This window comes from Apus apus, chromosome 1 (genome assembly GCF_020740795.1).
Source record: "Apus apus isolate bApuApu2 chromosome 1, bApuApu2.pri.cur, whole genome shotgun sequence".
NCBI lineage: Eukaryota > Metazoa > Chordata > Aves > Apodiformes > Apodidae > Apus > Apus apus.
This window is the reverse complement of record NC_067282.1, coordinates 298285-312474: the sequence shown is the minus strand read 5'-3', so window position 1 is coordinate 312474 and position 14190 is coordinate 298285. Positions and strand designations below refer to the sequence as shown.

General features: G+C 55.6%; 1 protein-coding gene across 9 annotated transcripts in view; it reads right to left on the bottom strand.

The window, feature by feature from the left end:
- Window positions 1-14190, bottom strand: part of STIM1 (stromal interaction molecule 1) — a 93626-nt gene that overhangs the window by 41263 nt on the left and 38173 nt on the right. For all 9 annotated transcript variants that reach the window (XM_051608672.1, XM_051608671.1, XM_051608673.1 and 6 more), the window contains 2 exons: window positions 6711-6825; window positions 1813-1924 (listed from right to left, as the gene is read on the bottom strand). In XM_051608672.1, coding sequence (XP_051464632.1) covers window positions 1813-1924; window positions 6711-6825 — 227 coding nt within the window. The remainder of the gene's footprint in view (window positions 1-1812; window positions 1925-6710; window positions 6826-14190) is intronic.

The window sequence follows — 14190 nt, the reverse complement described above, 5'->3', positions numbered from 1 at the left end:
TCCTCCTCTCCAGCTGAACAGCCCCAGCTCCCTCAGCCTTTCCTCACAGGCAGATGCTCCAGTCCCTTCATCATCCTTGTTGCCCTGTGCTGGACTCTCAACAGCAGCTCCTTGTGCTTCATGACCAGGGGAGCCCAGAACTGGTCCCAGTTCTGCAGATGTGGCCTCACCAGGGCAGAGCAGAGGGGCAGGAGAACCTCCCTGACCTGCTGCCCACACTCTTCTTGATGCCCCCAGGAGCCCATTTGCTTTCCTGGCTACAGGGACACATTATTGGCTCATGGTCACCCTGTTGTCCACCAGGACCCCCAGGTCCTTCTCCCCAGAGCTGCTCTCCAGCAGGTCCCCCCACCCTGTGCTGATCCATGGGGTTGATGTTCCCCAGATGCAGCACTCTACACTTGCCCTTGACATTTCATTACTCCTGACAACCTGTCACTGATTTCCCACCAAAACTGACCTTCTGGTGTCCTGCCAACCACTAATTCTGTATTTTTGAACCAAACCCATATTACAGACCTTTGACATCCTACTTCAGAGACCATAAGACCAGACTTCTCACACGGAACACACACGGGCACACCTCACACTGCCTCACAAACCCTACTTTGCCCTCAGGGAATGCCCCCCAGCCCATTCCCATTCCCAAGCCTCTCTCCAGTGACAGGAGTTTTACTCATAAAGCTGTGCCGAGTCTTTTGAAACCTGCCATGGCTTCAGTCCAGCTTTCAGCCAGTGCTTCTTCTGAGGAACACAGGTGTCCTTTGCTGGAGCAATGAGGGGTGCAAATTAACCCCAGCACAGACCAGTGCTGGGTGGTGCAGATACACATAACCAGTAACCCTTAAACTGGGAACTTAAATGCTGCTCAGATGCAGCCTGGGAAGCGAAGATGCTGCGGGGCTGGGGGGGCTGAACGATGGGGAGAAGCTCCAGGGCTGGGCTGGGTTAGGGAGGAGGCTGTGGCAGAGCCAGGACACAGCCCAGCTCTGCTCTGCTCCAGGGCAGGGCTTTAGCTCTAAATAGGCAGCTTCAGGCACAGGCAGGTGAAGTCCAAAAGACCATGAGGGCAGCAGAGCCCTGGGACAGGCTGAACAAGAGGTTGTGGAGTCTTCTTCTTCAGAGACATTCAAAACCTGCCTGGACATGACCCTGTGCCACCTGCTCTGTGGGACATAACTTGGGCAGGGGGATTGGACTGATGATCTCCAGAGGTCCCTTCCAATCCCACCATGCTGGAACTCTGTGATACAAACCAGCAGGGATGGTACTAATGGCTTCTACATGGACCTGTAGCGATAAGACAAGGGGTGATGGTTTTGAACTGGAAGAGGGAAGATGCAGGTCAGACATCAGGGAGAAATTCTGGGCTGTGAGGGTGGGGAGAGCCTGGCCCAGGTTGCCCAGGGAAGCTGTGGCTGCCCCATCCCTGGCAGTGTTGAAGGGCAGGTTGGATGGGGCTTGGAGCAGCCTGGGCTGCTGGGAGGTGTCTCTGCCCATGCAGGGGTGGGACTGGGTGAGCTTTGAGGTCCCTTCCAACCCAAACCACTCCATAACTCTATGATCATTCTATGACTGGGTTGGCAGCTTCTCCTTCCACCCCATGCAGACACACTCTCACTCAGGCCAAGTCCCTCCCTGCAGAGAGGGCCAGAGCAAAGCCAGAGGCTCCCAAGGTCCCCTGGGCAGGGCAGGAACTGGCCTTGGCTCTGCTCACACCAAGGAACTGCACACCATGTTATGAGTCACCTCAGCTCTGGGGTGTTCCCTGGCACATCCCAGAGGAACAGAGGGCAGTGCAGGGGCACTGACCTGGGCATGGCGTGGCCGCTCAGCTGCAGCTTTCGGAAAGTCTCTTCGTACTGCGGCAGCTCCACGTAGGTGATGAGCCACTGAACCACCTCGTCAACTGTCCAGTTATACACTGTAGGAGGCAGAAAACAACCAAAGCAGCTGAATGGTTTCACCAAGCAACTAACATCATCAAGAGAGAAACACGAGCAGAACTTCACCAGACACACCTGGTCCTACCACCTTCAGCAAAGGGAAATTACCTGAAGAGTTTAAACGTATTCTTGTGAAGTGTGAAGTGACCAGGAGGGGACATGAAATCCTGGGGACTACCAGGGAGATGCTGGGAGGGCTGGAGCAGCTCTGCTCTGGAGCCAGGCTGGGAGAGTTGGGGTGTTCAGCCTGGAGAAGAGAAGGCTCCAGGGAGACCTGAGAGCACCTTCCAGTGCCTGAAGGGGCTCCAGGAAAGCTGGGGAGGGGCTTGGGACAAGGGCAGGGAGGGCTGGGAGCAGGGGGAAGGGTTTCCAGCTGGCAGAGGGAGCTGGAGCTGAGATGTGAGGGAGAAATTCTGGGCTGTGAGGGTGGGGAGAGCCTGGCCCAGGTTGCCCAGGGAAGCTGTGGCTGCCCCATCCCTGGCAGTGTTGAAGGGCAGGTTGGATGGGGCTTGGAGCAGCCTGGGCTGCTGGGAGGTGTCCCTGCCCGTGCAGGGGTGGCACTGGATGAGCTTTGAGGTCCCTCCCACCCAAACCAGTCTGGGATTCTAGGATTAGGCAATAACTCATCCCCCTGGGACATTCCAGGCAATCCCACAGATGGTGTTTGCTGGGTGATGGTCATTGCTCAGCTGCTCCTCACACCTGGGGCTGCCAGATGTTCCACTCACAGATACCACCAACCACTCCATGCATCAGGCCTGGTGCTGCCCCAGCAGAGCCTCTGACAACAAAATGTTTCAGGGTGGTTGATCTGACATGGTGCTTCCAGCTCCCAGACATGCAAAGAGGCCATCAGATAAAGCAGCAGCCTCAGGCAGCACTGGCCCAGGTGAGGCTGCCCTGGCAGCTCTGCTGCAATGTCACCAGGAGCACCCAAGGGAGAGGCCACACCCAAGGTGCTGGCAGCCCTGAAGTGAAATCACTCTGTCCCCAAGAGATGCTGCTGTCTCCAAACTCCCCACAAAGCACCTTCACCCCCACCACATCCCCAACCCCCTGCAACACTGACTTCAGCCAACACAGCTGGTGACCTGCTCTGAAGGCCTCATCCCTCCTCCAGACCCGTCCACCCTGTCAGCAGCAGATGCAGAAATGCCCTAAGAAAGCAGGTGCAAAGAGCTGGAGGCAGGGATCTGTGGCAGAGGGTGCAGGGGGTGCAGCAGCCCAAGTCACCTGCGTGACCTTTTCTCCTGAACTGCCTCACCTCTGCACTGGGGGACTGGCTTTTGGGAGCTGAGCCCCAGCTCCACGGGCTCAGGGAAGGAAACCAAGCTCCTGCCTCTGGTGCCCGGTTCTGTCGAACCCACATCCACGGTGAGGGCAGAGGAAATAATGAGAGAGGGCAACAGGGCAGAGCAGGGTTTGCTGGGCTCATTTTATGGACTTCTGCCTTTGCTCAGCGTGGCCTGAGCTCTTCCTGCATTTACCCAACCATCAGGTAGTTCTGAGAGGTGGGAGATGCTCCATCCCTGCAAACATCCCAGGTGAGGTTAGAACCTGGTTTTGCTGAAGATGTCCCTGCTCACTGCAGGAGGGGTGGGCTAGATGTGACCTTTCAAGGTCCCACCCAAACCATCCAGTGATCCTGTGAACCCAGGGTGCTGGGCTGGACATTGCCCACCGCTGTTGGTCACCACCTTGCACATTGCTGGCCCCACATCCACTGGTCCCTCTCTCACACCCCCAACAGCTGAGTGGAGAAATGCCCCATTTACTGCTGACCTGAGGGCTGCTGAGTTCAGAGCCTGCATGGACACTTCTTAAGAGTCAACCATGAGTTGTCCAACAAATATGAGAAACATCTTCAAGCTCTAAATGCTGGCAAGATGACAAAGCAGATAGAGCAAGAGCCAAGCACTGAGCAAAGCAGAGCAGGGCTTAAATAGAAGGTGTCACCTCCATGTAATGCTTGCAATGGTGGGGAGAGCCTGGCCCAGGTTGCCCAGGGAAGCTGTGGCTGCCCCATCCCTGGCAGTGTTGAAGGGCAGGTTGGATGGGGCTTGGAGCAGCCTGGGCTGCTGGGAGGTGTCCCTGCCCATGCAGGGGTGGCACTGGGTGGGCTTTGAGGTCCCTTCCCACCCAAACCAGCCTGTGAGTCTATGATCTGCTACTCCAGTGGCTTTGATAGAGCCAGGCTTACTGAGGTGTTTATCCATCAAATCCAACACCTTGTAAGAACATTACACCCTTCCTATTTTTGGTTAATTAGGGTCCCCTCCATAGAGTCATGGACTGGTTTGGGTTGGAAGGCACCCTAAAGCTCATCTAGTTCCAACTCCCTGCTATGGGCTGGGCAGTTCCCACTAGACCAGGTTGCCCCAAGCCAGGAACAACAACAACAGCAGGTGGGAAAAGCATTTGCTGGAAAACTGAGGTCAGAAACGGGCAAAGCAGCCCCAGGCACCCACCAGTGACGGGCACAGCAGCCCAGGCACCCTGTCTGAGCTCCAGTCCTATTCCAAAGCTGCTTTTCACACCAGCACAAAGACGTGGATCTTCTCTACAAGTCTGATTCTACTCAGCTTGGCTCGGGCTCCAAGGCCAAGGTCAGGCTCCTTAGGACACTGCCCTTTGGAAACCAGGAATTTATTTCATCCGCTGGGTGTGCAGACTGACGAGAAAGGAAAACAAGAGTGGGAACTAAACCCAGGAATAAAGCAGAAGAAGGAAACCAGCTCTGCCCCAGCAGCTCCAGCCAAGACACGACAGGTCCCGTGAGCGTCCCGGGCAGGGAGAGAGCAAAAGCAGCTCAGCAATTAAGAGACCTGGGGAGTATCATGGGATGTTCTCCTCCAGCCCTTAATGATTTCCACCCTTTCCCATCCGACATTAAAATACACTTCAGGCAAAGCCATCTGTAAACAGCTGCAGAATGGGATAAACATTTCTCACAGGAGGCACAGAGGAGACCGAGCGACTCGTTGGAGCAACTCAGGCTTCTCAGTGGTTGGGACAGGAACTCCCAGCACGTGGCTGCCCATCTCCATGGGACAGGGAGCCTGGATCTGGAGAAACAACTCCAGAATCGTGCACAGAACCACTGTGTTTCCAAACTGCCTTTCAAATGATGTCCCTAAGGATTTATTCTGTCCTGGGATTCTGAGGAACTGAAACATTCCTTACAACTCTGGCTACACAGGGCATGGAGAAGACAGAGAGATCAGATACAAATGGAACAGGACATCAATGAGATATCACAGAATAACAGATTGGTTTGGGTTGGAAGGGACCTTAAAGATCATCTAGATCCATCCCTGGATGGGCAGGGACACCTCCTAGCAGCCCAGGCTGCTCCAAGCCCCATCCAACCTGCCCTTCAACACTGCCAGGGATGGGGCAGCCACAGCTTCCCTGGGCAACCTGGGCCAGGCTCTCCCCACCCTCACAGCCCAGAATTTCTCCCTCACATCTCAGCTCCAGCTCCCTCTGCCAGCTGGAAACCCTTCCCCCTGCTCCCAGCCCTCCCTGCCCTTGTCCCAAGCCCCTCCCCAGCTTTCCTGGAGCCCCTTCAGGCCCTGGAAGGTGCTCTCAGGTCTCCCTGGAGCCTTCTCCTCTCCAGGCTCAACACCCCAACTCTCCCAGCCTGGCTCCAGAGAAAAAAAAAGATGTTCTGGGTCTCAAGAGCACCATGATGACAAGCACAGCAAGAGAAAAGGAAAAGCACCTGAGGAGGAGGATGGGGCAGCCAGTGGCACCACTCCATGCAGTGAGGAACTCCAAATACAGTCAACTCTAAACCCATGTTCTGCAAAAGTGCAGATCTTCCTACTCCTACACCCTCCCCCATGTTTCCATTCTCACAGCACTGAAGATTGCTCTGACTCGTGCTACTGGACTTCAGATAAAACACCATCCTGCCACAAAGCCCCTCACTGGAGGATAAAAAGTTTCCTAACTAGAAAGAAGGAAGAAAAACGGGGTTTACGATCTCTCAAAATAGAAGATCCAAAATTCTGGTCAGGAGAAAAAGCACAAAACCAAGTGAATTTGTGCCTTTTGCCCTGGGGCTGGGGCAGCCAGGGAGGCACCAAGGAATCAAAAAGTTCTTCCCAAGATTCAGAAGTTTCAGGAAGCTTCCCAGCAGGGACTGAGCTTCCACCCCTCCCTGGGTCAACTGCCTGTGGTGAAGAACAAACCCCTTTTCTGAGCAGCTTATTCCTGCAGCAAGTGAATTTATGTTCTCTTACAGGTTCAGGACTTTGTTCCACCTTCTTTTCACTAGATTAAGGAGCTTTTCAGGTTCAGCAAATTTTTTCGAAGGAAAACACATCCTGTAGATGTGGATGTGTGGATGTGTGTAGAGATGTCCCATGCAGCTCTGCTGAACACCCTGGATGCCAGTACCCCCAAAAACCACCAGCTGAAACTGGGTATTTGAGGGAGAACCTGGAACTGGAGAGCATTTGGTCCTAGCTTAACAGACACTTCTAGGGGCAGAGCAATGACAATTAATGCCCCTGTGGCCCCACTCGGATCCCAGCACGAAGAGCTGGGAAGTACCAAGACCAATGAAACCTCAAAATGCACCCCAGAAAAAGGGAGCTGGAAGAGCACTTGCTCAAGGCAGGCAAGGCAGAAGGTTCCTCCTGGGAGGATCACACACTGCTGCCAAGGTTCTGTGAAATCCTAAGTGTTTATCACTTTTATGGCAAGAGGGAAGGGAGCAGAGCAGGCTGTTCCCTTTTCCCTTTTTGTCTCCTTTACCTTCAGATGTCTTCCAGGCCTTCCAGAGATCTTCCACACTAATGAGCTTGTCTTCTCCATGGAAGGTGCTGTGCTTGACTGTTGGGTCATGGTAATTCAAGTCCTCCCTCAAGAACTAGGAGAATAATAAACAGCAGGATTATTCCTTGAGCCATCATTTAGAGAGATGAGTAAAGTGAAAAATAATCTTTCACTTTTCTTCCTTGATGTCACATGCCCAGGTTGTCACATGATCATTCCTAAGGCAAAGGCCAAGTCAGTCTGAGATGCAGCAACTCTGGTTTTTACTCATTTGGATTAAAATTATGTTATCTAGAATTAGTTCAGAGAATCCCAGACTGAGTTGTGTTGGAAGGACCTTAAATCCCACCCAGTGCCACCCCTGCATGGGCAGGGACACCTCCCAGCAGCCCAGGCTGCTCCAAGCCCCATCCAACCTGCCCTTCAACACTGCCAGGGATGGGGCAGCCACAGCTTCCCTGGGCAACCTGGGCCAGGCTCTCCCCACCCTCACAGCCCAGAATTTCTCCCTCACATCTCAGCTCCAGCTCCCTCTGCCAGCTGGAAACCCTTCCAGTGCTAAGAGGGAGGGAGCAGTAGAATGATTATTGCTACTGAACGTGCCTTGTGGAAATCTGGGACCCCTCCTTAGACTGGTGTGTCAGCAAAAGGACTGGGAAGAAGCTGGTTGGAAAAGAACAAGCAAAATGGTTTGATGTCTGGAAAGCCTCTTAACGAGGGGCTGCAGCTCCTGAGCTGCTTTCCTTATAGCCAGCACAGCCCGGGGCAGGCCCTGCTGGGAAAGGGAGGAGAAAATCCTGGAATGGGAAGCAAAGAAAAAGGCCTTCAGCTCAGAGGAACATCAGGTCTAGAACAGATGGTGTTTGGTATAAGAGAACTCACCACTCACCTGAGAACCCCTCTGAGGTCTGTGTCCAGCTCGGGGGTACCCAGCACAGGAAGGACATGGACCTCTTGGAGTAGGCCCAAAAGGGCACAAAATATAATTCATGAGCTGGAGCAGCTCTGCCCTGGAGCCAGGCTGGGAGAGCTGGGGTGTTGAGCCTGGAGAAGAGAAGGCTCCAGGGAGACCTGAGAGCACCTTCCAGGGCCTGAAGGGGCTCCAGGAAAGCTGGGGAGGGGCTTGGGACAAGGGCAGGGAGGGCTGGGAGCAGGGGGAAGGGTTTCCAGCTGGCAGAGGGAGCTGGAGCTGAGATGTGAGGGAGAAATTCTGGACTGTGAGGGTGGGGAGAGCCTGGCCCAGGTTGCCCAGGGAAGCTGTGGCTGCCCCATCCCTGGCAGTGTTGAAGGGCAGGTTGGATGGGGCTTGGAGCAGCCTGGGCTGCTGGGAGGTGTCCCTGCCCAGGGCAGGGAGTTGGAGCTAGATGATCTTTAGGGTTCCTTCCCTCTTCTCAGCAGAGCCCAGGGACAGGACAAGGGGCCATGGGCACAAGCTGGAGCACGGGAGGGTCAAGCTGAACACGAGGAGGAGCTTGTTGCCTGTGAGGGTGGCAGAGCCCTGGGCCAGGCTGCCCAGAGAGGCTGTGGAGGCTCCTTCTCTGGAGACATCCCAACCCCTCTCGAGGTTCCTCTGGGACCTGCTGTAGGGATCCTGCTCTCAGGGGTTGGATGGATGATCTCCAGAGCTCCCTTGCAGCCCCACCACTCTGTGGCTTTCTGTGATTCCAGCCCAAACCAGTCTGGGATTCGATGATTCAGTGAGAATGGGAAAATGCCCAGCCCTGGTCCCTGCTGCAGCCAGGGCTGAAGCCACCCTTGTCCTCCCAGCTCGTTACCCCGTGACCGAGCGGGAACGTGTCCCCCGGCCCCGCCGCCCTCAGCTGCCGCGCGGTATATTTAGCTCGGGGAGCACAGGAAGGAAAAGTGATCCCTGTCAGCTTCTCCTCCAGCACACCACCACCTCCACCATCCCCCAGGGCTCCGCAGGGGCTGGCGGGACACCTCGGTATCCAGGTGGGGAGGAGGAGGCTGCAGGATGGGGCTGGGACCTCCTCCAAGGAGCTGCTCCCGCACGGGGCAGCCCCAGGGCTGGAGGAGCCAGAGGGCACCCACCAGCACCCAGAAACCTTCCGAGCAGCTCTGAGAGGAAAAGGCCAAAAAGAATAGTGCAAATACAGGGAGTCAGACCCTGCCCAGCACTGTCTGCTTCTGCTGGTACCATGTGGGCACCTCAGTGCTGCTCCTCTGACCAGAGAGGGGAAATAAAGATGTTTTCAGGTGACTGCCGACCCAGGAGACCCACAGGTGGGAGTGTGGGTCTGCCAGAGGGTGGGGAGGGTCTGCAGAGGGATCTGGCCAGGCTGGATCCATAGGTTGAGGCTCTGCAAGGGGATGGAGACAGGCTGGATCCATGGGCCAAGGCCAATTGTAGGAGGTTTAACCGAGCTCAGTGCCAGGCCTGGGGTCACACCAACCCCAGGCAACACTCCAGGCTTGGGAAAGAGTGGCTGGAACGTGCCCACTGGAAAAAGACCTGGGAGTGCTGGTTGCCCAGGGAAGTGGTGAACTCAGCATTGCTGGCAATGCTCAAAAACTGTGTAGAATTTACACTTTGGGACATAGTGTATTTATTGGCCATGGTGGTGCTGGGTTGAGAGTTGGACTCGATGTCCTTAGAGGTCTTTTCCAAACTTAATGATTCTATAATTCTGTGATTCTGTGGCAGCAGCTGAAGATGAGCCAGAGAGTGCCCAGGTGGCCAAAGAGGCCACCAGCATCCTGGCTGTGCCACCACAGGGTGGGCAGCAGGAGCAGGGCAGGGATCGTGCCCCTGTGCTGGGCACTGGGGAGGGGGCACCTGGAGTCCTGGGGGCAGTTCTGGCCCCTCAGGACAAGAAGGACATGGAGGGGCTGGAGCGTGTCCAGGGAAGGGCAAGGGAGCTGGGGAAGGGGCTGGAGCAGAAGGAGAAGGGGCTGGAGAACTTGTGAGGAGCAGCTGAGGGAGCTGGGGGTGTCCAGCCTGGAGCAAAGGAGGCTGAGGGGAGACCTGCTGGCTCTGCAGCTCCTGAGAGGAGGTTGGAGCCAGGGGGGTCGGGCTCTGCTCCCCAGGAACAAGCGACAGGACCAGAGGGAACGGCCTCAAGTTGTGCCAGGGGAGGCTGAGGTTGGATCTGGGGAACAATTCCTTCCTGGCAAGGGTTGTCAGGGCCTGGCCCAGGCTGCCCAGGGCAGGGGGGAGTCCCCATCCCTGGAGGGGTTTCCAAGCCCTGGAGATGGTGCTGAGGGACACGGGGCAGGGGTGGCCTTGGCAGGGCTGGGGGAGCAGTGGGACTGGAGGATCTTGGAGGTCTTTTCCAACCCAAACAGTTCCATGGTTCTACACTCTGTTCCATCAGCTACTGCTGAACACAAGTTCTCCAGCCCCCACCTGCTGACAACCAGCAGGATTCGCTGGGAATTCCCACTGCACAGACTGTGACAAACCTGTGTCCCTGACACCAGCAGGACTTGGGGTGCTCCTCAGAGCCCACGTCTGCATGGCTCCTGCAGAGACAATTTCCAAGGTCCACAGCTCTCCTGGAGGGACTCCCCACAGATGTCACACACTCAGGTGACACACGGAACACGTGTTGTGTGTGCTCATGCACATGGTCTGAAATAGCCACGGGGCTCCTGGATGTCTCAAACACCAGACTCAGGAACCACCACCCAAAGCACTGACCCACTTGCAAACCACTGCAAAGTAGAACTTCAGAGACTTAAAGACCCTCCTGATCCCATCCCTGGAGACACCCAAAACTCAAAGAGTCCTGGGCAGCCAGCTCTGGGTAGTCCTGCCTGGGCAGGGGTTTCACCAGACTGCCTCCAGATGTCCACCCCAGGACCATTTGCAGAGGGTCTACCCAGGACCCCCTCCAGAGGTCTCACCCGAAACAATCTCTAGAGGCCTGTGCTGAGCACCTCCAAAGGCAGAGGTTCCACTAAGGGCCACCTCAAGAGGCAGATGTCCCACCCAGACCCCCTCCAGAGGTCCCATCCAGGACCACCTCCAGAGGTCCCACCCAGACCCTCTCCAGGGGCAGTGCCAGAGCCCCACACGCTCCAAGGCCGACGTTTGCCTCCCCCTCCAGAAAAAACAATTACGGAACCACTTGGGGATTATATAACCTCATTAAACACAGGGACCTACATTTTAATGCTCCTCCTGCCAACTCCCGTGACCAGGAGGTGTTTCTCCTCCCCACCAGGGGTGAGGAGTTTGAGTTGGACGCGTTTCTTGGCTGTGACGCGCTTGGTGTCTCAGTGGCTGAAACCAGGTTCAAAGTAGGTTCAAACCAGGCTCACAGCGAGTGGTTCCACCAAGTGTGACTTTCTGGAGCTTTATTCCTCGTGGTTTTTTAATCCGTAGGACTCAAACGTCCTCCCACATCCTTGGGTCTCTGCTCATCAAACCTCCTGAAGACCACCAACCACCTGGGTGAGAGGAGCCCACGTGCCCCAACTCATGACAGTGCCAGTATCAAGGGGCCCAAAGGGACCAAGGGACTGAAGAGCTCCCTGTGCATCATCTCTCTGTCACCACACCACCCCCCTGTCACCACACCAACTTTAACATCTCAACAGCCTGTGAGCCACACAAGCTCAGGTGATCCTCTGGTTTCTCTATTCTCCGTCACCAAAATAGAAAGAGATGAGCTGGGAGCAGCTGGGGGAGCTGGGGGTGTCCAGCCTGGAGCAAAGGAGGCTGAGGGGAGACCTGCTGGCTCTGCAGCTCCTGAGAGGAGGTTGGAGCCAGGGGGGTCGGGCTCTGCTCCCCAGGAACAAGCGACAGGACCAGAGGGAACGGCCTCAAGTTGTGCCAGGGGAGGCTGAGGTTGGATCTGGGGAACAATTCCTTCCTGGCAAGGGTTGTCAGGGCCTGGCCCAGGCTGCCCAGGGCAGGGGGGAGTCCCCATCCCTGGAGGGGTTTCCAAGCCCTGCAGATGGTGCTGAGGGACACGGGGCAGGGGTGGCCTTGGCAGGGCTGGGGGAACGGTTGGACTAGGTGATCCTGGAGGTCTTTTCCAACCCTAACTATTCCATTATTCTGTGATTTTTTCTAATCTACCAATATTCATTAAAGTTAGAGAGAACTCTGGTTTTCAAGCCTCTTTCCTGCTAACAAGCCTGGCCCCAGGCAGTGGGATCAGAAGTTGAGAAGAGCCAGGGACTGCCTGAGACACCATAAACCTTGTTTCTGGGTTCCCCAGCTGATGAAAGACAAGGAGCTGCTGTTGAGAGTCCAGCCCAGGGCAACAAGGATGATGAAGGGACTGGAGCATCTGCCTGGGAGGAAAGGCTGAGGGAGCTGGGGCTGTTCAGCTGGAGAGGAGGAGACTGAGGGGGGGTCTCCTCAAGGCTGATCAGTATCTCCAGGGGGGTCAGGAGGGGGGACCAGTCTCTTCTCAGCAGTGCCCAGGGACAGGACAAGGGGCCATGGGCACAAGCTGGAGCACAGGAGGGTCAAGCTGAAGATGAGGAGGAGCTTGTTGCCTGTGAGGGTGGCAGAGCCCTGGGCCAGGCTGCCCAGAGAGGCTGTGGAGGCTCCTTCTCTGGAGACATCCCAACCCCTCTGGAGGTTCCTGTGGGATCTGCTGTAGGGATCCTGCTCTGGCAGGGGGTTGGACTGGATGGTCTCCAGAGGTGCCTTCCAACCCTCACCACACTGTGGCTGTGTGACTCCTTAGGAAACCAGGCTAAGAGCATCTGAGAGACCTGTCAGCATGAACCTGCATCACCAGAGTTGCCCCCAAACAGCTGGAGCTGCCTTTGGAGTGAGCATGAGGAGCAGAAATAGATCACTAATTAGAAGCTTCCCCCAAGAGGGATGTTTGAATCGAGGTCACTGATGTCATCTTAAACTTCATTGAAAATTCACTCCCAGAAAGGAAAATGCAATGATGATTTGAGGACACCATGAAGTCGCTGGACATGATTTTTTCTATAATTACACCAACCCCCCCAGTGCTCCAGGCTTGGGGCAGAGTGGCTGGAAAGTGCCTGGGAGAAAAAGTCCGGGGGGGTTTTGTCAACACCAGCTGGAGATGAGCCAGCGTGTGCCCAGGTGGCTAAAATGCCACCAGAATCCTGGCTTGTGTCACCACAGTGTGGGCAGCAGGACGAGGGCAGGGATCATCCTCCTCTGCTGGGCACTGGGGAGGGGGCATCTCAAGTCCTGGGGTCAGTTCTGGGCCCCTCAGGACAAGGAGGACATTGGCCCAGGTTGCCCAGGGAAGCTGTGGCTGCCCCATCCCTGGCAGTGTTGAAGGGCAGGTTGGATGGGGCTTGGAGCAGCCTGGGCTGCTGGGAGGTGTCCCTGCCCGTGCAGGGGGGGGAACTGGATGGGCTTTAAGGTCCCTTCCAACCCAACCCATTCCATGGCTCTATGATGATTCTAGACCAGCCCATCCCCTGTGTGTGCTCCCCAGGTGCCAGCATACAAAGATCAACCCTAAGAGCAGAAAAAGGCTTAAATTTGAGCCTCTTCCTTTCTTTCAAATAGTGTCTCCCCAGCCCCAAAGACAGGAATGACCACATGACTCCAGGGGACACCTGGGGGGTTAGAGCTGATGACCTGAGAAGCAGAGATGCTAAGTGCTCAGGCAGCCAGTGGCTCCCCAAGGACAACTCCTGAAATTCCTTTTCCAGCAGCTCCAAAGCCAAGAGCAGAAGTTTCACTTAACACAACTTCAATAAAAGTTTGGAGCTCAGCAGAGGAAGAGCCTGCCCCTGCAGGTACAGCATCACGGGGGCATTTTAGGTTGGAAAAGACCTTTCAGATCCCAGAGTCACACCCACCCCCCCGGGGTTGCTGCTGGAACACGTCTCTGGTGGCAGATCCTGGGGCTGGGCTGCACGTGGGGCTGAGGGGAGGTGGTGGGGTTGGTCACAGGTTGGCAGCAGCACTTCAATGGGTGGGTAAAAGGCAGGAAAGAAGCTATTTAGGACAGTTCTCCAAATCAAACTATCATAAAGACTCCCCAAGACTTCCACAGGAATCTAGCTCCAGGATTTAACAGAAGTGACAGAAAAAAGCCTTTTCCATTAATCAACAGAAACTCCATCATCTCTGCCTTCCTCAGGAGAACCTGCTGGGAAGCTGCTGACAACTGCCAAGTTCCCTAACTGCTCTTCAGACACAATTCCTTCTCTTCTCCAGGAACCTGCTCTTCTCCAGGCTCAACACCCCAACTCTCCCAGCCTGGCTCCAGAGCTGCTCCAGCCCTCCCAGCATCTCCGGGGCCTCCTCTGGCCTCTCTCCAACAGCTCCGTGTCCTGCCTGTGCTGGGGACCTCAGAGCTGGACACAACACTCCAGATCCCTTCACCTCTTTCCTTTAGCTTCAAGCACTTCCAGCAGCTCTCACCTTGAGCAGAGCTTTGTGAGCATCCACCTCAACTGAGGCAACATCCCCAGTCAAGAGCTTTCCCTTTTCTCATAGTTACTTCTTTCTATCGAGAACAACAACAATTTTATTTCT